The sequence below is a fragment of the Aulostomus chinensis genome, chromosome 8 (assembly GCF_037954235.1).
Source record: "Aulostomus chinensis isolate RoL2024-O1b breed Wild chromosome 8, RoL_Achi_v1.0, whole genome shotgun sequence".
Classification (NCBI taxonomy): domain Eukaryota; kingdom Metazoa; phylum Chordata; class Actinopteri; order Syngnathiformes; family Aulostomidae; genus Aulostomus; species Aulostomus chinensis.
In genome coordinates, this window is record NC_141327.1 from 6,244,537 (window position 1) to 6,264,605 (window position 20,069).

Genomic DNA, 20,069 nt, shown 5'->3' on the forward strand with positions numbered 1-20,069 from the left:
CTTCAAGATCAATTTATGGTATTAAAAAAAAGATGAAAAATCATCATGATAAAAATATGGATTTAGTTCATTATGACTGCAAGTGTGCTTGTTGCATCCCCAAGAAATGTCTGGGGTAAAGTTCTTACAGTCTCAGAGTTGAGCGAGAACTTATATTGAATGAATAAGAACGAGAGATTAAAATCTAAGTATCTAATGTACAACAAGCTTTGTTAACAATGGCAGAATTTAAAAGAAACAATGAGCAACAAATGCTGAAAAAACCCTGTATCCTCTCTCCTCTTAGACCAATGGGAAACACTTCTTGAGTTGAGGTTCAGATGAGTCTGAAAGAACACCCAACAGGAGGCTGGGATTGACCATGGGAGAGAGAGGGCGAGGCGGGTGCAGCAGCAGCTCTTGTATTACCTGAATACCCCACTCTTGTGATTGGAGACTATAACCTACTGAGGAAGAATGGCAGATGCAAGATGTGCAATAAGAGAGACGGTCCAGTTTTTCATGTCTAAGAGTGGGTTGTCAATCCTGCAAATACAATGGAAATGAATGATGGAACAGCTAGAAATCAAGACAGGCAAAGTAGAGATAATTACATCAGCAGCCCACCTTTATTTTGACATTTTAAATCTGCAAATCATGTATTTCCCGCAAGCTTATATAGTACTAAAACTAGGTCAAAGTAAAACTCAACATTAAATGATATAAAATAACACTGAAAAAATCTCTAACCCATATCTGTAATTTATCATTCCAGTCTGGTCGTTTCCCAAAAAATGAAAACTCCAAAAGTAATTCCATTATTCAAAAGTGAGAGGAAAGACAGCTATACAAATTATAGACCAATATCCCTACTACCTCAATTTTCTGAATCTTTGAAAAACTCTTTAATTACAGATTAGAAAAGTTTCTTGAACAACCACCAGAAAAAAATTATGGACAATATGGATTTAGAACAAAAGAACCACCTCAATGGCAATAATTGAAGCAATAGAAGAAATATCTAATGCACTAGACCCAAAAAAAGCATGCTGTTGGGATTATATTATCTTACAAAAGCTTAAGATACAATTAATCACTCAATCTTACTCTGCAAACTCAACCTATATGGTATTAGGGGACCAAAATTGTTCAATGTTTTACATTTCTGACATATTTGATTGACTTCAGTTGCTAAAATTTATATTCTTTGCAGATGAAACCAATATACTGTATTATTATTGAGTATTAATTATTATTATGAAGTTGTAAATAAATTTAATGAGGAATTAAACTGCAGAAGTTGATGGATAATGATAAATTATCATTAAATGAAATGACAAAGGTTATCATGTGTAGAAATTCTAAAAACAATTCAGAACTACAGATAAAGACTGTCCATATTGAAAATGTAGATGAGAATACATTTTAGACAGTAAATTATCTTGGAAAGCCCACATCTGACACAAAAAAAGAAAAATCTCCAAATGCCTTTCAGTGGTAGATAAAATGAAACCATTCCTTGATGAAACTGCACTCAGTACTTTATCCTGCTCCTTGGTACTCCCATACTTCACATTATTGTGTTGAAGTGTTGGGAAACAGTTACCAGTGCACCACTACCATAAGTCACTTTACAGAAATGAGCAGTGCAGATCATTCACAAGATGGGATATCAAGATCACACTTAATCTGTTTTTTTAGTCAAAACTATTGAAAATACATAATCTTGTAACCATGCAAGACAGGTGTTGATGAATGTAATGCAGACTCTGCCCCTCACAACCAACTACTCAAATAGTTATGCTGTTCTCTATTTGAGCTGGGTCCAGATATGTGTAGGGAGCTTGAAGCTGTGAGTTTCTCAAAGTGATTGATTCACTGAGGTCAGACAACTTGGCTTGAAATTCTCTGATCATCTGCTTCGGGGCAGCTTCGTTGAATCTTTCGTCAGGGTACATCCCCAGGGTCACCTACCGAAATGACAAGAACAAAGCCGAAAATGAGAGCAATTCTTGGTTAAGTTGTTGATGTTATTTTTAAAATGTGAATATGTCATAACAGGCAGACTGTAAGTTGTCACTGCCACATGAACTTACTGCATCTGAGTATTTTCGTGTAAGCACCCACACGGTGACTGTCATTGTGACAGTCTCGCCAACATTTGGGAGAGTATCCAAAACTGTCTTCATGCTTGACTGCCCCTTAGTTGTCGGAGGTGGTTTGCGCAGCAGGAGGGGGCGATTGGGGATGAAGGAGTTGTAATCAAACTAAATTATGAAAAAAGGTTCAGTTACTCATTAACTCACTTTAAAGTCATAAAACACGAAACTCAATGAATATTGCTTAACCTGTCCATTGTTGACTGCAGCATGCTGGGCTGACACACTGAAGATCACCATGGTGATGAACTTGATCACTTCCTCAACAGTATAGAAGTTTTCTGGAAACCCTGCAGCAATACAATCATTGTCAGTTAATTGGTGACCTCACTACCTGCTGAAGACATCAATGCACCTGGGAGGAGAGAAGGGTACCTACCTGCTTGTCTGGCTCTAAAGTGATAGGCAATAAGGAGTAATTCCCTCAAAGTTGCTGTGTTCCTTTGATGCACTATAGAGGTCTATATATAAAATGTGTTTACCTGAGGCTTTATTTCCAAAAAAGCCATGGACAAATATCTCCCTGACCCATTCCTGGAGCTCCGAGTCCTTGCATACCTCACTGTCCGAAGGATAATAGTACTCCACTATTGCCTTCACAAAGCTGGCAAACCAACAGTTAGATTAATGACAAATAATAATTGTGCTTGGTGATGATTTTAATTGAAGTAAAGCAAACAAAGGTAAAAAAAAATAAACCTCTTGATGATGTTCCACAGCTTCAGGCCATCGTCTCTGTAGTAGAAGTTTGGAATGGACTCCAGTCCTCGAGCAGTTATGTTCTCCGGCAGACAGAGGGAGCTGTAGGTAGTTTTGGCATGAGACCTTTTCATGAGCTCTTGGATGCCCTCAAGTCCAAGTGAACTCTTGTATAAAATAACACACAGATAACGAGGACCAGATAAACATCAAGGGATTTTTAGTATGAAATACGATTGAACAACAGCGTGACTCCATAGAAATTTGTACGTTAAAGATGCATACTGTTTGAATTCCTGATTGAGGATCCTTCGGTCCCAAAAGAATTTCACGTGCCTTGAAGTTAATATGCATTGTGCACTGGAAGTGTGGGATCAGCAACTGGGCAGAGAGTACAGAGAATAGTTAAAGTAAGACTCATGTTCATTTCAAGTGTCTTTTTGTTGGTTACAGGAAATTCTGTTAGGGTTTGAGCGGGTGTGTTAGTCACGAAGATGAGTGCTTTGATCCTCAGTTTCACAGCCAAACTTGATTTTCAACTGGTCATGGACATATTGGGCCCTGAGTATTTCCAAGATGCAGGTGAACTACTCCCAATAATGTAACTTAACACCTCCTATGTTTCTGTTGCTGGACATTTTCAGAAGTGCCCATCCAGAGCTCACATGACTTCAACTGGGAGTGAGGAAAGGGGACCAAGCTCTCCTATCTGGGATGGACAAGGACCCTTCAGGAGGCTTGAAATACTACCTTCCTCCCTTTGTGTCTTTGTCTTCTCATCCATTTCAGTAAATAAAAAAATATATATCTTTTTGCAGAAACCAGACATTCTTGAAAACGTAAAAGAAAACTACAAACAATGTGCATACCTTGTAAATGGGATGAATGACAGGAAAGTTGCGGAAAGTGGCAACAGCGAAAACTTCCGCCAGCAAGTGAGTTTTCAAGAGGTGATGGACCCCCTGATGATCCATGGAATCTGCATTTTTGATAAACATCTTGGCAAGAAGCCAGTCAGACTCTGAGTCACTGGGCAGAAAGATTGGATTCTGCTCAGAGGGTTGCTGGTACAGCTGGAAACACATTTAATGGAACATTGTTTCAATGGATAGACTTTGCTTCGTGAAAAACACTATGTATTGTAACTGAGTGAAATACCTGTATTGCAATTGGCATCAGTTTGTTCTCTGGGTTCAAATAGAACAAACACAGACCAGGAGTCACATGCAGAGGTTCTCCATTGTAGGTTCTTGGGGAAATTCCATCCAGTTTGCTCTGCTCGTACAGGAATATTTTGCCCTTCTACACGAGGGGAAAAGATAGAGGGAAGATGTGTTTAAGGAAATCAAGAAGTAAAATGATTAATATAATATAGGACACGACAGGATGTCAATGCAATAAAATCACAATCATCTCTCCTGGAGCAAAGGTTATTGTCCATTTGAAGGAACGTGTTTTCCATACCGTCATTTCCGTCTTCAGAGAGCTACCGTTTTCCAAGAACGGCTTCACCATTTCCTCTGTGACTGGGAAATTTGTAGGGAGCTCAGAGCAGCGCGTGATCAAGGCAGGATTAACTCCATTCAGAAACTCATATCCATAAAATTCGTCTTCTTTCCAATGCTCTGTAACATACTCTGGAAGAGGAAGAATTGGAAAATATCCATATTTTTATGTAGTTTTTGAAGTACAACATAATAATTTAGGTAAGAAAACAAGGTTGGTAAAAGCTTATTACTCACTTTAAACATTTATTCTTTCAGAAAGAAACATCTTCCATAAAATTACAGGGCTCGGGGGTGGCTAAATGATATTTTAATATTTTAAGCAGGACTTTATCTCTTGCTATGTGTCCTCTCAGCTTTTTCACGTTATTTTTAATCAATATTTATTTCTGAGTAGCTAACTAAAATGCATTTCTTTCAGGATCAATAACTTATCTATCTATCTATCTATCTATCTATCTATCTATCTATCTATCTATCTGTCTGTCTGTCTGTCTGTCTGTCTGTCTATCTATCTTTCTGTTGGTCGAGTCGATCTTGGCAGGGGTTAGGCTCCCCTATTCTAATCAAAGATGTCCAAAGAGAAGAGAAAACCATATTAGAGGTGATTCCTGCCCCAGCAGAGATAAAATCAGAGCAGTGTCACAGGGCCAGCAGGAAGATTGGACATTCAGGGAAGGTCTCATGGACAGGTCAACGTCATGTGGAACCTGTGTCAACCTGTGGAAAAATCCCCCAAGTCGGGCTCAGCTTCCTGATTTAGTCCATGGGTCCTGTTCTTTCCTCACACTTCTTCTTTGTCAGCTCGTAACACATTTCTTCACAGGTCATGTAGAGAATTTTGCCCTGCAACAATTGTCTGTGCTGTGGATGTTTCCATTCTGCCACCAGAAACTTGATGAGGCGCTTGTTGGAGGAGCTACAAAGGAATTTCTGTCACTGTCTTACATAGTGTCCACCTACAAGATTCTTGTGCTGGACAGCGGAGTCTGTACCCCGGTGTATTCGTTCAGCATTTTCGATGGAAGTTTGATGATAGACATCAAAAACTACGTCTATCCTCTCACTTCCCGTACCTTCTTGCTGGACCAGCATTAACACTGACTTTGCCATCTGTGCAAAGTTTCTGTTTTCACCATTCATTTTTTGAATAAGGCTCATTCCATCAATTATGCAGGCAGATGGTGTTTGGATGTGCTCTGCAGGAGATAAATTCTTTTCAAGCTCTCTTGCAAGTGCAGCCTTGTTGGTTTTTCGTAAACTGCCATCAGCACTGGCCAGTGCCCATAGCAATGGGCCAAGTGGGTGAGCAAGAACATCCTTCATATTAACATTCTTGCTTTCAGTCGTAAGGATCATGTGACTGAACAGGTTTCGACCGGCCCTCAGAACAACATCTTGACCTTTTTTTCTATGAGGTCTTCTTGTGTTAAAGTTAGAGAATGTTTTGAGGTCTCGTTTGGTCATCTTTTCATGAAATTTTAAAAATGTTGGGTCCTCTTCTAGTCTTGATCGTCTAAATTCCTGATAAGCCTGTTCCCCTACCTCAGAGGCTCTCATGAGATCCCTGGTCACATCAGTAGGAGCAATGGAGCCAGTTGAGAGGCTAACTAGATCAATGCCATTGGGGGCCAAAGGATTGTACCAGTTATTTTCCATAAGGTCAATAAGAGACTGAACATCTTTCTCATCTCTGATGATCCTTGGAGCCTGCAGATCTTGATGGGACAGCTTGGAACTGCCTTGACCTATCATGTCTCTCAGCTGTCTGACGAACAAACATCTGTATTCAGCTGTTATGTTATGTTTTGTCACAGCTTCTGGCTTCAGACTGAATCCTTTTGTCCCTCCAGCTGTCTGGGTGTCTTTGTTTATCGTTTCCTCTATGGCTTGGTCAACAGGAATTTGACCAAAGGGATTGGTGGTGCCCATCTGAACAGAGAAACAACTTTCCATGAACTCTTTGAACACATCTGGGTGTGTGGATGGCAGTTGAGACATTTGGGCATAATAGAATGGAAGATAACGTGCATAATTTATCCTGTCATATCCAAAGCACCAAGGACTCATCGGCTGACTGTTTGCCAAGAGAAGGATCCAATCTCCCTCTCTTGATGCCCTTATGAGCCCTAACATGATTTCAGCCATGTCCAAGTAGGACATCCAGAGGGCAGAAAGAGTGCCATTTCCATTTCTAAGGAACTCCCAGTACACTTCGAGCAGCTCCAGGATGCGAGCACAAGGGCTGCTGAAATGATACATTTCCCGAATCCTTAGAGTCATGCCAGTATTTCAGTGTTGGTGGAAATGGCAGAAAAATGTGTGTGATTAAATGTTTTGAGAGGTCCAGGGTTGGCTGTACGTACTCCAAAATGTTCTAAAAGGGCTTGAATGAAAGCTCGCCTCTTTAAAATGATACCAAGCATAACTGTCACAGTCACAGCGGTGAGGTTGTCTTGTCTGGGTTTATTGTCTTGTGTTTATTTCTTTGTGTTATTTTTAAAGAATTAATTTCCCTCTCGTTTCAGTGCACCAGCCTCTCCTCCTGTTGTCATCCTGCATTCCCCGGTCCTTTCAGTCAGCGTCTGTCCCGCCCCCTCTTGTGTCTCAGGCAGCTGATTACGTTCTCCCCTATTGCACCCCGCACACCTGTTCTCCATCAGTGTGATTAGCTCCTCGTGTATATATGTCTCTGTCTTCCCCTGTTTTGTCGCAGAAGTGTTGTTCGTTGTCGACAACGGAAGCCTTACAGTCACAGAGAAATCCCGAATCCTCGTCAAGAGCTTGTTTATTTTTTGGTAAATTTTCATAGTCAGGTAAAACTTAGTTATTGTTAAGATCAGTTTTGAGTTAAGAAGTTTGATTGTGTATTTCTAGACAGTGTAGTCACGTTGTGATTTCTCTTTGTTATAGGTTTTCAGCCCTCCTCTGTTGAGTGAGCGAGCTTTTTGCTTTTGTACATAGTGGTAGAGTAGCCAGCGAGGCATAGCCAGAGTTTTATTTCAGCCAGACAGTAGTCAGTTGCGCTTTCTTTTGTAAAGTAGATTTTCGTTAGATTCCCTTTGTAAATGTTTTTTCCCCCTTGTAGACCCGTCGTCATAAGCCCGATAGTTAGAGTGTGTGTGTGTGTGTGTGTGTGTGTGTGTGTGAGTGCTTGTGAGACGTGAAGATAATTTTCATAGCCTGCTTCTCTGGCTTTGGGTCACCATTAAAGCTTGTTCCATTACTGCTATTCTGTACCTGGGTCCTTCTTTGAGTCCTGTCCTGACAATAACAAAGTAAAAGTTTCCAATATGGCTTTAACAAAGGCCAATAGCAAGATCTGCACCTGTCTTAAAAACGTTTATTTTCAACGGGGAACTTTAACAGCTGATAACACTAACTTAGCTGTGACTCCAGAAGGGTTATCATACAAAAATGTTAACTACAGACATGTATCTTTTCAAAAATTATAAGCAACCTTTGCCACCTTGAGTGCACCGACATCTCATCTGGCCCATGGACTAATTAGGGTGACATTCAAAACCCTATCTTCTTGAAACTGCCACAGATTGTGACACATGTTGGTGCTGAGGAAGCCAACAAATGTGTTTGAGGGTTTGTATATTGTTAGCCTTACAGCGGCAACTATGAAAAATTCTGGTCCTTGGTCGAAGGTAATTGGGGGCCCCTGACCTAGAGCATCGTTGCTCCACCACCAGGAGATGAACTGCGGTTGAAGGTGTAAAAAATCAATGACTGGTGGTCCCCAGCTGATGACCTGACTTGGCTTATGGTAGTTAGTGAGGACCACAGCTGCACACAAACCCACCGATGGAGGTACATCAGGCAGCAATCACTAGCAAGTTGACCATTGTCCTGGATTGTTGTACAATCTCTCTGGTACAAAAATAAACCAATACAATCCTTGTTAAAGTCTGGCAAAACAAGGCACAGGTTTTTACAATAGGAGGGTCCAACTGGAACTGACTACAAACTAAAATGACAGAAGTAGTTCCAAACTCTCAAGTGCATTGTCCAGTATAATTCACTTCCTCCTTACTCAGCCATATGTTAAAAAATTTATAAATATTTAATCTGAGCTAAAATACAATAGTTTGACGCTGTTCAAACTGAGGTGGTGTGAAAACCGAGCATATTCAGTTGCACCACCTTACTTATGCTCATGTATACTTATTCATGATAGCAACAAACTGGAGTTGATACAACTTGAGGTCATTTGACCTCAGATCAAATTGTTTGTGAGGAACTGAGCCTATGACTGGACAAAGAAGACGGAACTATGGTAAAGTTGATGGAATATGGTTCATAAAATCCTTTTTGGGCAGCTTTGCTTACCTGTTTTGGCTTTGTAGCTGTTGTTAGCCAAAAAATGTCATAATGTTTAAGCTAAATATTTGTGGTTTGCTCTTTCTGCATTCTGCAGTCACAAAAGCATAATTTGGGAGGGGAAATACTTCAATAGGTGAGTTCTTGAAAGACAAATACACTTTCTGGGGGAACTATCCCTTGATTCATATCACAATCTGTGAAAAGGGAAGGCCTGTTAAGTGGCCTTAAAATTCAATCAGAAGTATTGAGATCACTTCACCATGAAATGGGAAGACCTACTGTTGATGTGTCTGATGATGCATTAGTGTGTTCGAACAATGTTTTCATCCAGGTTATTGTCAAATGACAACTGTAGAGAGATCTACCTGACATAGGTGTCTTTTTGTACCAGAAGACTTTTTTCATTTCTTCAATGCTTTTCCAGTTCTCAGCAGATCCAGCCATCCTCTTAACCAAGAGTTCAAAGGCACTAGAGTAAGGTTTAGTAAAAAGAAAAATAAAATAAAATAAAACACAATAGACAGGGTGACATAACATTAATCCTTGTGCATAACTGACTCACGTCATCAGTAGCTCTTGATTCATTTCAGATAATCTGGATTTAGAGAGGCGGATTTCAGCTGGGAACTCAGGTTCATTGAGACTGAGGAAGTGAGGCATTCCATCATTTGTAATCTTCCATCTAAAAAAACAACAACAACAAAAAAAAACAAAGAGACACAGGTTTTCCCCCCAAATTCTAGAAATCTCTTCAAATATTCTTCTCAGGGAATCTTGCAGCTTTAAAAAAAACAAACTAAAAAAAACATTCAAATGGAAACTTACTGGAATACGTTCTTTTTAAAAGTAAGCTCTTTTTTTCGATTGTCCTTCAGAAGCGGATGGTCATCCTCAAAAACCTTTGTGGCTGAAACATGAAAAAAACACTTAATTATCTATTTTTCTAATTGATTAAATGACTTTTTTTTCCTGTGTGTATGTGGTGCAGCAGACCTTTTCCTCCTCTCAGCTCCACAAGTTCTCCACTGGACACCCATCTATAGCAGGGGAAAAGAATGGCTTCTCCCTCTGGAGTAGTCACCACTATTTTTGAGCAGTACCACTCATCTTCTGGGAGAAAAGCAAATGGAGCTTTCTCCACCTTGATGAGCAGAAGGGTCCCCAGCGATGAACCAACTTTTATGGTGTAGGTCCCTTTCTAAATATAAGGCATCATTAATACATCCTGCACAAAAAGTCCTGTTTATTCAAGATCGTCCCATGGTGTGCACAGGGATCTGTCAAATTTCTGCAACATTTGGACCAGCATTTGGTGTTGAGCTGGTATTTTCCAGTTAAATTATGAAAATGAGAGAACAGATATAATTCCCGCTCAGATCGAGAATGATTTCCCAATTCCAATATCAGTCAGAATAATCACGTATTTTCATGCCTTTACGTTTTAGAGTTTTCTGTCAGCACTATCATCTTTTTTTTTTAAAAACATGATATCTCTGGAACAACTAGGACTGAAGGAATAAGTGAAAAGATTTTGGAGGTCAAAGGTCAAGGTCACTCTTACAGGTACATTTTGTGGGAGGAATGTGGTATTTCTAGTTTTCAAATGGTTCAGCCCTCATGCTTGAAAAAAAAAACAACTAAATTTCCTTTGTGAGGCTCTCATCTCCATTGTTCAACTTACTTTCCCAGGTGTAAAGTCAATGCCATAGTTGTCCAACGTCGTCCGCTCACTGTGTCCTTTAGTTCCAAATAAGGTGACATATATGTAATCCAGTGTTCCTGCATAATGTATATCCCCTGTTGTTACCTCTAGCTTGTATTCAGACATGGTGGCTCAGTTAGAAGAGTCTATAAAAAGAGAAAAACAAATTTACTGACAATGCCTGCATATTTACACTGAATGTTAGCTTAGTGTTTGATAAGAGGCTTTTATTTTCTTTGAATAAAAGTGTTCTTCCACAAGCATCCAAAATCTTCAATGCTCAACAATAGCACTTTATATTAAGGGTCAATAATCATTTATCAATACGTGATAAAGCACTCATAACGGATGTATTATGTGTTAATAAAACATATTCAGAATTTTGGAAATAACATCCTCCTTCCATCCATCCATCCATCCATCCATCCATCCATCCATCCATCCATCCATCCATCATCCATCCATTTTCTTCTGCTTATCCTGTTAAGGGTTGCGTGGTGGGGGCTGGAGCCTATCCCAGCAGCCTTTGTGCGAAAGGCGTGGTTCACCCTTGATGAGTTGCCAGTCAATCACAGGGCCAACACAGATAGACAGACAGCCATTCACACACAGCCATGTTCAATTTAGAGTATCAATTAGCCTAGACTCCATTTGCATGTCTTTGAACTGTGGCAGGAAGCTGGAGTACCCAGAGAACCCACGCAGGCACAGGGAGAACATGCAGACTCCACACAGAAAGATCCATTGCTCAAGCCGGGGCTCGAACTTGGAAACTTCTTGCTGTGAGGCGGCAGTGCTGACCACTGCATCAACATGCCATCCATAATAACATCCTAAACACTGAAACTAGATATTAGTCTTGTTGACATAAAGGATCTCGTTTTCCATAATCAGCCTAAAAGTTTAATGACGTAAACCTAAGCAATGCTAACTAATAGCATTCAGCAGCTTGAATCTGATTGAACAACTGAGTTACTGTGATGACATATGCGAACTCCACACAGAAGGACCGCGTGATCGAGCTGAGACTTGAACCCGGAATGTTTTTACTCTGAGGAAACAGTGCCAGCCACTGCACAACAGTGCCCCCCATCTATGAATTTCTTCTATTATTATGCACAGTATAGCCTGGTATGATGTAAAAACCGAAACCTTCTTCAGAATTTTTTCTTGCTTCAGATCTGGTAGCTGCAAATACCACAATTATATGTCAATATATAAAAAAATGCTGCCTTCAACACCACATGTGACAGACGAACAGTAGACAGCTTGATAGGATTGACGATGTTCAACTGGGGAGGAAGGCTGTTAAGTATTTGATGTGATCAACAGACTATGTTTCTGGCCTGGTCCTCCCAAATATTACTCAAAATTTAGTTTTTGCATGACGTAACAACAAATAAGTGTCTTGAGTTTATAAAGAGTTGTGTTCCCCATTTATTACTTCCCTGTGGGCCCAGAATAAAGACAAACCTAGGACCAGTGGTGGAAAGTATCAGTATTTTTATTCAAATGTTATACTTAAGTACAGAGTTGAGGTTTCTTGTACTTGCATATCTATATTTTAGGGGACTTTGTGCTAATATTTGACGTCTCGCTCAACTTCATTTATATCAAATCCAATTGTTTATGAAAAGGACATATTTGTGTACTTCTTTCACCACTGGAGGGGACCACACCCTCATGCATGCCTCAACAACATTTCCTCTTATCTTTACTCAGTATCTCATCTTTTTTGTTTTTGTGTTTTTTTATCGCAAAAACTGTTTGTGGCAGGTAAACTCATTAAAATGCATTTAAACATGTTCAACAAATACAAGATAGGATGTAAGATATAATAGCATGTATTTGAATTCACAATAAACACTCAATAGTAGCCGCACTTGGTAAAACCAATGGTTACATAACTTTACATGTAACTGCAATTACATTAATTCTTCTGTTTATAATTCACAACATACCTACAAAGGAGTGGAATTATCCAGCGAGTGATCAGAGCGGAGTCTACTCAAAACAAATTTGGCATGAGGGTAGCACCCTTTAAACCATCAGTGGGCAGGTACAGCCTCCTAGAATGGGGCTGAATTAACCCATGATTTACCAATTTACTACCTTTTTCAGGGTTTTTACATTTTTCAATCATTGTGGTTGTGTAATTATAGACATCATGTATGACTTAGGGTATTCAGGTTCTGGAATTGCACATTCAGCTCCTTTGATGAGTCTAGTATATATTGTTTAGCTAAAGTTTCTCTGTTGGAAAATGTATATAACGACGGTGACAGACTTACAATGGAAGAAGTTTCAATGACAATACCTATTAATATTGAAAGAAGAGGGAAAAACATGCAAACAACCCACCTGGCTCAGTTACAGTTCACATAAACATTGGATGACAAAACAGCACTCGGTCTGGCAGAACCTGCAAATCCTTAAGATACGAAATGAAGGGTTTGCTGCCATTTGCAGACAAACTTAGCACCACCTCTCATTTTATATTTGATATTCTCAAGTTTGAGAAAAAACATTAAGTCCTTAAACCGCTGTGACACAGAGGTTGAGGGTGAGGAGACTTCCACTGTTGGAGAAAGTGGCATTGGGTTATTAAAGAGGCAAAATTAATGATATCTCTCTGAGCTGAGTTTAATTAGCCTGATCAGGCAGCAGTGCCAAATACAGCAATAATTGCAAATGGTTGTATATCAATACTCCTTATGGTAGACATTATATAAAAATAACTGGACCAATAAATATGTAACCATGGGGAAATGAAAAACATGTGACACTGTGAGTCAGAATAACGAATGCATTTGTCCTCTTCCTCTGGGTAAATTTTAGAAAGTCTCAATTTGGAAAAATGGACCCTGTGTATGACCTTAAATTGAAAATGTGCCAGATATGCACTAGATGAAACTGAGCCTAACTAGCTGGTTTACGTTGTTTTTAAAGCATGATGGGGCTGTACTTTTTTTTTTTTTTGATCTGTTGAAAACATCTGTATACTGGGACCTCCTACTTCAAAATATCATTATAGGGGTCAACTCAAGTCAGTTTTATTTGTATAGCACCGAATCATGACAAAAGTTATCTCATGACACTTACAAGTAGAGCAGGTCTAGTACCACACTCCTTCAATGAATCTACACCCAACAATTCTCCATCAGCAAGCACATCCTGCAACAGTGGCGACAAAAACCTTCCTTTTAACAGGCAGGAACTTCGAGCAGATCCAGGCTCAATGGGGACGGCCTTCTGCTTTGACCGGCTAGGGGGAAAGAGAGCAGGAGAGCAGGGCAGAGACAAAGAAAGATAATGGAGGAAGACATTTATGCAGAAGGAAAGAGAGCGACAGAGATAAAGAGAGCGATAACTGGAAGAGACTGATGGACAGACGGGGACGTGAGCAGGTGGAGCTACGGGTGGCAGCTTGAGCCTCTTCAGGTCTGCAGCCTCTTCCAGCAGCACCTGGGATCTGGGATGTGGGGAGCCTGAAGGCTCCGGAGAAGAAGACGAGTTAGTAACACATATGGGTATGATTTATGTATGGCACATACAGGAGGACAGAGAGGAGGAGAGAGCAGGAGAGAGCAGGAGAGAGAGGCCCAGTGCACCATGGGAAGTCCCAGGCAGTCTAAGCCTATAGCAGGATATCTAAGTGCCAGCCTAAGCCAGACCTCACTTATCAAAAACTTTATCAAAAAGGAAGGTCTTAATCTGCTCTTAAACTTAGAGAGGGTGTCTGCATCCCAGACTGAAACTGGGAGACGGTTCCACAGGAGCAGAGCCTGATAGCTGAAGGCTCTGGCTCCCATTCTACTTTTTGAAACCTTAGGAACCACCAGTAACCCTGCATCCTGGGAGTGAAGGGTTCTGGCTGGATAATAGGGGACTATGAGCTCTGTCAAATATGAAGGAGCCTGATGGTTGAGGACTTTGTATGTTAGAAGCAGAATTTTAAATTCTATTCTAAATTTGACAGGGAGCCGATGCAGAGAAGCCAGTACAGGAGAGACATGGTCTCTTCTACTAGTTCTCGTCAACATTTGGGCAGCAACATTTTGGACCGGCTGGAGAGTCTTTAGGGACTAATTGGTGCAGCCTGATAGGAGGGAACTGCAGTAATCCAGCCTGGAAGTGACAAAAGCATGGACTTTTTTCTGCATCCTTTTGAGACAGGATGTGTCTGATCTTAGCAATAATTAAAGAAGGCAATCCTGGAGTTTTGTTTAATGTGGGGGTGAAAGGACAGATCCAGATCGAAGAGAACTCCTAGGTTCCTTACGGTCGTGCTGGGGGCCAGGGCGATGCCATTCAGGGAACCTATCTCATTAGATAGGGTGTTTCTAAGGTGTTTTATCAGAGTTTCATAAAAGGACTAAAGGACATAAAAACATGGATTTTAAAATATTTATGCCCTTCAGACAGGCCTCCAGTTTAGTCAGCTGATTTGTTTCATGTGGATGCACAGATAAATACAGCTGCATATCGTCTGCATAACAGTGACAGGAACAGGAGCTTCTTTGGATTTAATGAAGCTCGTAGGTTTCATGCCTGCATTACTGCCTCCAAACAGGGGCAAAGCTGCCAGGTTGAAATTTTGATATCAGAACAGCAGTTATCTGGGTGGACATTCTTAAAAGCAGGAGGGTCATCAGTGACCTGGGAATTTTATTTTGTGCTGGAAATACACGATCGGGGAAAATACACGGGAAAGAGACACAGGTTGAGCAAACAACACAGGTGAAACATATTGGAGCATGGCGGGTAATCACTCACACAGGAGGGAACCTTGATAAGATGCGGAATCTGATCTAAAAATAGATGAGGAATTAGACAACAAAATAAAATGGAGGGAAATGTGAGAAATAACAGAAAAGTCCCTATACCTTGCAAAATATTAAAGAACTTGTTTTCCTTCTAAGAAAATAGTAGTTTATTTCAATTTCTATTTTCAAATTTTCAAGTTTCTGTAATTTCTACATTTATGTAATTCAGGGTTTTTCAGACATTTTGAGCTTTGCATTTGTGATTTCTTTCTGCTCATAATCACTTAGCATTTTCTGTAGACAGAACATATAAAATACTCATTACTCATCAGATAGAGGGATGAAGTGTTAAAAGAGCCCCCTTCCTCTCGGTCATTATTCATCTGCTCTTCTTACTCATCATTTTTGCAGGGTCACCATTGTGATTGTTTGGATTCATCCTATAACATCTTTTCCTATGTTATATGTTTTCACCCTTGGCACTACATTGAAGTAAAGTATTCAAATTGGCATCCGGTAATAGTAACTTGCTCAGAACAACACAAACTCTGTTTGTTGATTCAGTTTAATTATTGCACCACTGTACTTGACTGACCTGAGAACTGAACATGAACACACATACATGGACATGGACATGGACAAACAGTATATTCATCACCCATACAACGTCTCATGCTCTTCCCTAATTTTACACGGTCTGACTCCATTTTCACGTTTTTGTATTTTTGCATTATCACCACTAGATGGAAGTATTTAATCTATATTTACCATCCATGAGCCTGTCAGTCAAGTCTGACCGTTGTTATTAAAGACACAACACACTTACTGTGTGTTACTTACAACTAATAATGTTGAGAACATTTGAGAACATCAGAATCCAGCTCATACAGAAACCGACAGCTTTTTTTATGGATGTCAGGATTATTTTGGGTTATAGCATCTATACCATCTTGTGCATATACGCTTACCTTAAAAACAAAGAATAACCTTTGGTGAACCATTTGACGCGTCATATATTTGATCCCAACTCACTACACTTTGTTGTCACATTCATGAAATTCAAACCCATTCACGTACATCAAAGATTTTAAAGGTTTTAACTCAAACTTCTTTGTAGTTTATTGTTCCCTAACTTGGGCAGCATGGTGGTGCAGTGGTCAGCACTGTTGCCTCACAGCGAGAGATTCTGGGTTCAAGTTCCGGCTCGGGCACGGGATCTTTCTGTGTGGAGTTTGCATGTTCTTCCTGTGCCTGTGTGAGTTCTCTCACCCACACAGGCTGAAGACATGCGAGAGGGGCCGAGGCTAATTGATACTCTAAATTGACCGTAGGCGTGGCTGTGGGTGTGAATGGTTGTCCGTCTATAAGTGTTGTGACGGACTTGCGACCCGTCCAGGGTGTACACCACCTCATGCCCAAAAGCTGCTCGGATAGGCTCCAGCCCCCCTGTGACCTTAACAGGATGGATGGATGGATGTTCCCTAAGGATGGATGTTCCAATACACAAGCCTTTATATTACATTTTCATCTGCTGAAGGGATCCAGTGCGCCGTCCGCAGTCACAGTGAGAACTGACTTTTCAGTGACACAGGACACATAATCTGTACATGTGTGTGACTTTTAAAATGACAAGATTTTTCAATGAACATTGTTTTTAACAATAAATAATGATGTAATTATCTCGGTGGACAATCCAAAGCAGTGCCATATTTCTCTCATAAATAATATAATGATAATGTTCTTTGATGGCGTGACAACAAACACAAACACACACACACACACACACACACACACACACACACACACATGCAAAATGGGTTTATTGGTGAGTGACAGTGTTCATGTGGATCATTTAACTGTAGTAGAGACAAGTGTTACACTTCAGTACCATCATAAGAGTTCTCCTGCTTCACCTCTGTTTTTACAGGCACAGAACTGTGCTCAAAGCATTGTGGTTTCTGTTGATTTGCACTTGATTAGAAAGCCCAGAGAGATGGTGGAAGAAGAAAACAAGTGGTTTTCTCTTTTCTTCATGGCAGCCTCCGTGACCCAGACTTAAAATAATGTAATCACTTAAAAGCCTCACACACGTCCATCACACCATTGTCCACACAATGACATGTCTGTATTAGGCCTCTGTAGGGCTGGAGGCTACATTAGCCAGGCAGTGCTAGAAACAGCTGGACAACAGGAAGTACTGGAGCTGTAATGTTTCAAGATTTGTACAAAAAGAGGCTGACTGCATAAATGAAACCATTCCCTTTTCTTCATGTTTCGGGGGGGGGGGGGGGCTGTGTGTTTGACTGAGGAGACTGCACCTGAGGAAACCATTATAAACATGTGTAAACTCCATTGGGTTTCAGGGTGGAACAAAGTATCAGAACCGTATTATGTCTTCTTGCAATAAGTATAACACTAATTATGAATATTTTTTTTATTTAAACCTGTTCCCCCGTTTGTTTAAATTTCTCTTTGCACTTTTTTCTCCAGACACAGAATACTAAATTCCATTCTGGCTTAAGCATCTCATATTTATTCGAATGCCTGTATTATCACGATCAATGTGTATACTTGTAGGTCTAAAAGAAGAAGAACAGAAATACCTTTTAATATCACTGAGAAGAGGCCCTTTTAATGTAAAAATTCAACAGTGTAGCCCCATAATTTAGTTTTATTGTCACTTTGACTGTCACACACTCAATATGACTCGATTAATGATGTCACTGTGGGCATCCTCACCCTCAGAGTGAGAGCCTCTGGTTTAGTACATATGAATACAATTTAAAGAGGCCCTAAGCTAATATTGTGCACTTTGCTGTAAAATATTTGACTGCAGTTGTCAAATTCAATCAAAATGAACTGAAGAAAATTATTATGTAATTTTGGTATTTTGCCTTTTAAATGGTACTTTTTCTTCTTCAGTCACACTGATACTGAGATGTAGGCTCCTCATAGACGAAAAGGAATACAATATGTCATTTATGGCAGAAACAGATGGATTGTGATAATATCGTTTTTATGTGGCCTCATCATAGTCGTATGGATCGTCATTCATTTCATTTGAATCCTTCTAGGTGAAGCCCATGCAGAGGTAACGGTAACTCCAAAAAATCAATGGAAACCTGGACGTAACAATACAAATCAAGGTTAAATTGACAAGCTGTCACACAATAAATGCCATGATTCCGGGAGAGTGCATGGACAAACAGTGTCAATGCACTTGTGTGTGTGTGTGTTTGTGTGTGTGTGTGTGGCTGCAGTGGTTGTAAATTGATCCCTCCTACTCTTGCTGCTTAGTTGTACAGAGGAGGAGGGAGCTGAAGCAGGAAGGAAGGCAGGCAGAGAGAGAGGGAGGGAAGGAAGGGAGGGAGGGAGGCAGGCTGTGAATGCTAACAAGCCCCGTCGTAATCATCCTCTCCGTAGGTAGGCTTTGATAAAACATCTTGCAATGGAGAGAAGTGGCCACCATCATTAAAGACCTACTATGCGCCAGTACCACGGTCTCCCAGCGCGCGTGCAGCAACCCCACCGCCGTCGGCGCGTTTGATCAAGAAAAAAAAATCGTCTTTTTCCGCTGAGTGAAATGTATCGCGACTGCTCGGGAATCACATTCTGACAATGGAGATTGAAAATATCGTGGCCAACACGGTTCTCCTGAAGGCGAGAGAAGGTAAGAACCGCCTGAATGTTGTGAACTCATTAAATGAAATGTGTTTTTTTTTTCCTGCCACCTCCGCGACACGGCCACGAACTCGCCCGAGCTCCCGGCTCTCCTGTTAGGCAGGGGAACGAGGCTTTTGTCTTCCATCCCTGCCCCGAGCTTTGTCTCCGGGCAAACATCCAACATTTTCCGCTGGAACCAGCTGTTTGGACACCAGTGACACACACACATTAACCGGGCAGGTTAAGGCCCTGCTGGCTGGCTGGCTGGGGGTGAACAACGCAGGGAGTGTTTGCAGCTCGGCGCGTACACGGCAGCGTCGCATTAGTAGCTGCCGAACATTTTTTTTTCGCACTAGCACCAATATTTTCTGAATATTTAAAATAGACGTGATATTGATTGGTATTGATGTGCGTCTTGTTGCTGAGTGTGTAGCTACGCAGCGATCCAGCCTCTGGTCATGGTGGTTTTGTCTTTTAAAAGCCCAATTAAAAGGGAATGGTGTTATGATTTGACGCAAAATATGCCACTGCAATGCCGGTAGGGAGCTCCGGAGATGAACGTGATGCTGTCATGGTGGAGGGCCGAGTGGGCCAGGGGTGTGCAGCAGCTCAACTGGAGGCGAGGATGCATCTGTTTCCAGGAGATGGCAGAGCCGAGGGGCTGCCTTAGTGAGCGCAGGGTGGGTGTGCAGCATTGTATCAGCAGCCAGAGGAGGGAAGAAGTGCGTTAGTGCTTATTTCCACTGGTTTGTTCCCCTCGGCAGACAGGAGGGTATTGTGCAAGTTGATCAATGTTATTGGACGGTGCGCAGCCTGCATGGCTCTGGGGGTCGCGCTCGAGTGTGCGCATGCATGCAGAGACCTTCCCCTGCTCGTGCTTTGTTTTATATTCACACTGCGTTTCAGTTGAAGACCAAAAGCCATTGCTGCTGCTGTGAAATGGATCATTTGCAGGAGCAGCGAGTCCATTTCCTAGCAGCATTCTCCCGACGAGACACCAGGCTTCCCTTCACCTGCCCTTAAATGGTGCTTTGCATTGTCATGAGTGTTACTTATTACCCTACAGGCTCTATATCTGTCAGTGCCTCTCCAGTCCTTTATTACAGGAAACCCTGAAAGACCATCGGTGCTACATGGTGGGTTATAAATAAAGAGAGACATGTTGACTATCTAATGACAGTTTTTAGATTTTCATTGAAACATGTTGTACTTGATCAATAGGACTATTACTTTTTGAAAATTTATATATCACATTGGTAGTATA

General features: G+C 40.9%; 2 protein-coding genes across 5 annotated transcripts in view; one reads left to right on the plus strand and one right to left on the minus strand.

Annotated features, from left to right (window-relative positions):
- Window positions 1-606: 606 nt before the first annotated feature.
- On the minus strand, window positions 607-12,400 carry LOC147256929 (hydroperoxide isomerase ALOXE3-like). Of its 3 annotated transcripts, none has more exons than XM_086210624.1 (15): window positions 12,338-12,400; window positions 10,356-10,522; window positions 9,668-9,872; window positions 9,500-9,581; window positions 9,237-9,317; window positions 9,040-9,143; window positions 4,302-4,474; window positions 3,996-4,139; window positions 3,707-3,910; window positions 3,123-3,218; window positions 2,838-3,004; window positions 2,621-2,742; window positions 2,328-2,428; window positions 2,076-2,246; window positions 607-1,949 (listed from the first exon to the last, which is right to left on the minus strand). In XM_086210624.1, exons 2-15 carry the CDS (start codon window positions 10,500-10,502, stop codon window positions 1,770-1,772), a joined length of 1,977 nt encoding a protein of 658 aa, XP_086066750.1. In that variant the 5' UTR covers window positions 10,503-10,522; window positions 12,338-12,400; the 3' UTR covers window positions 607-1,769. The 3 variants fall into 3 exon arrangements, with proteins under 3 accessions (XP_086066750.1, XP_086066748.1, XP_086066749.1); XM_086210622.1 differs by having other exon boundaries at window positions 9,237-9,356; XM_086210623.1 differs by having other exon boundaries at window positions 9,237-9,356; window positions 12,342-12,360.
- A 6,095-nt stretch (window positions 12,401-18,495) lies between these two features.
- Window positions 18,496-20,069, plus strand: part of grk4 (G protein-coupled receptor kinase 4) — a 60,119-nt gene continuing 58,545 nt past the window's right edge. The window contains exon 1 of one of the 2 annotated variants that reach the window (XM_086210626.1): window positions 18,496-18,812. In XM_086210626.1, coding sequence (XP_086066752.1) covers window positions 18,761-18,812 — 52 coding nt within the window. In that variant the 5' untranslated portion in view covers window positions 18,496-18,760. The remainder of the gene's footprint in view (window positions 18,813-20,069) is intronic. The other variant, XM_086210625.1, reaches the window with a different exon arrangement.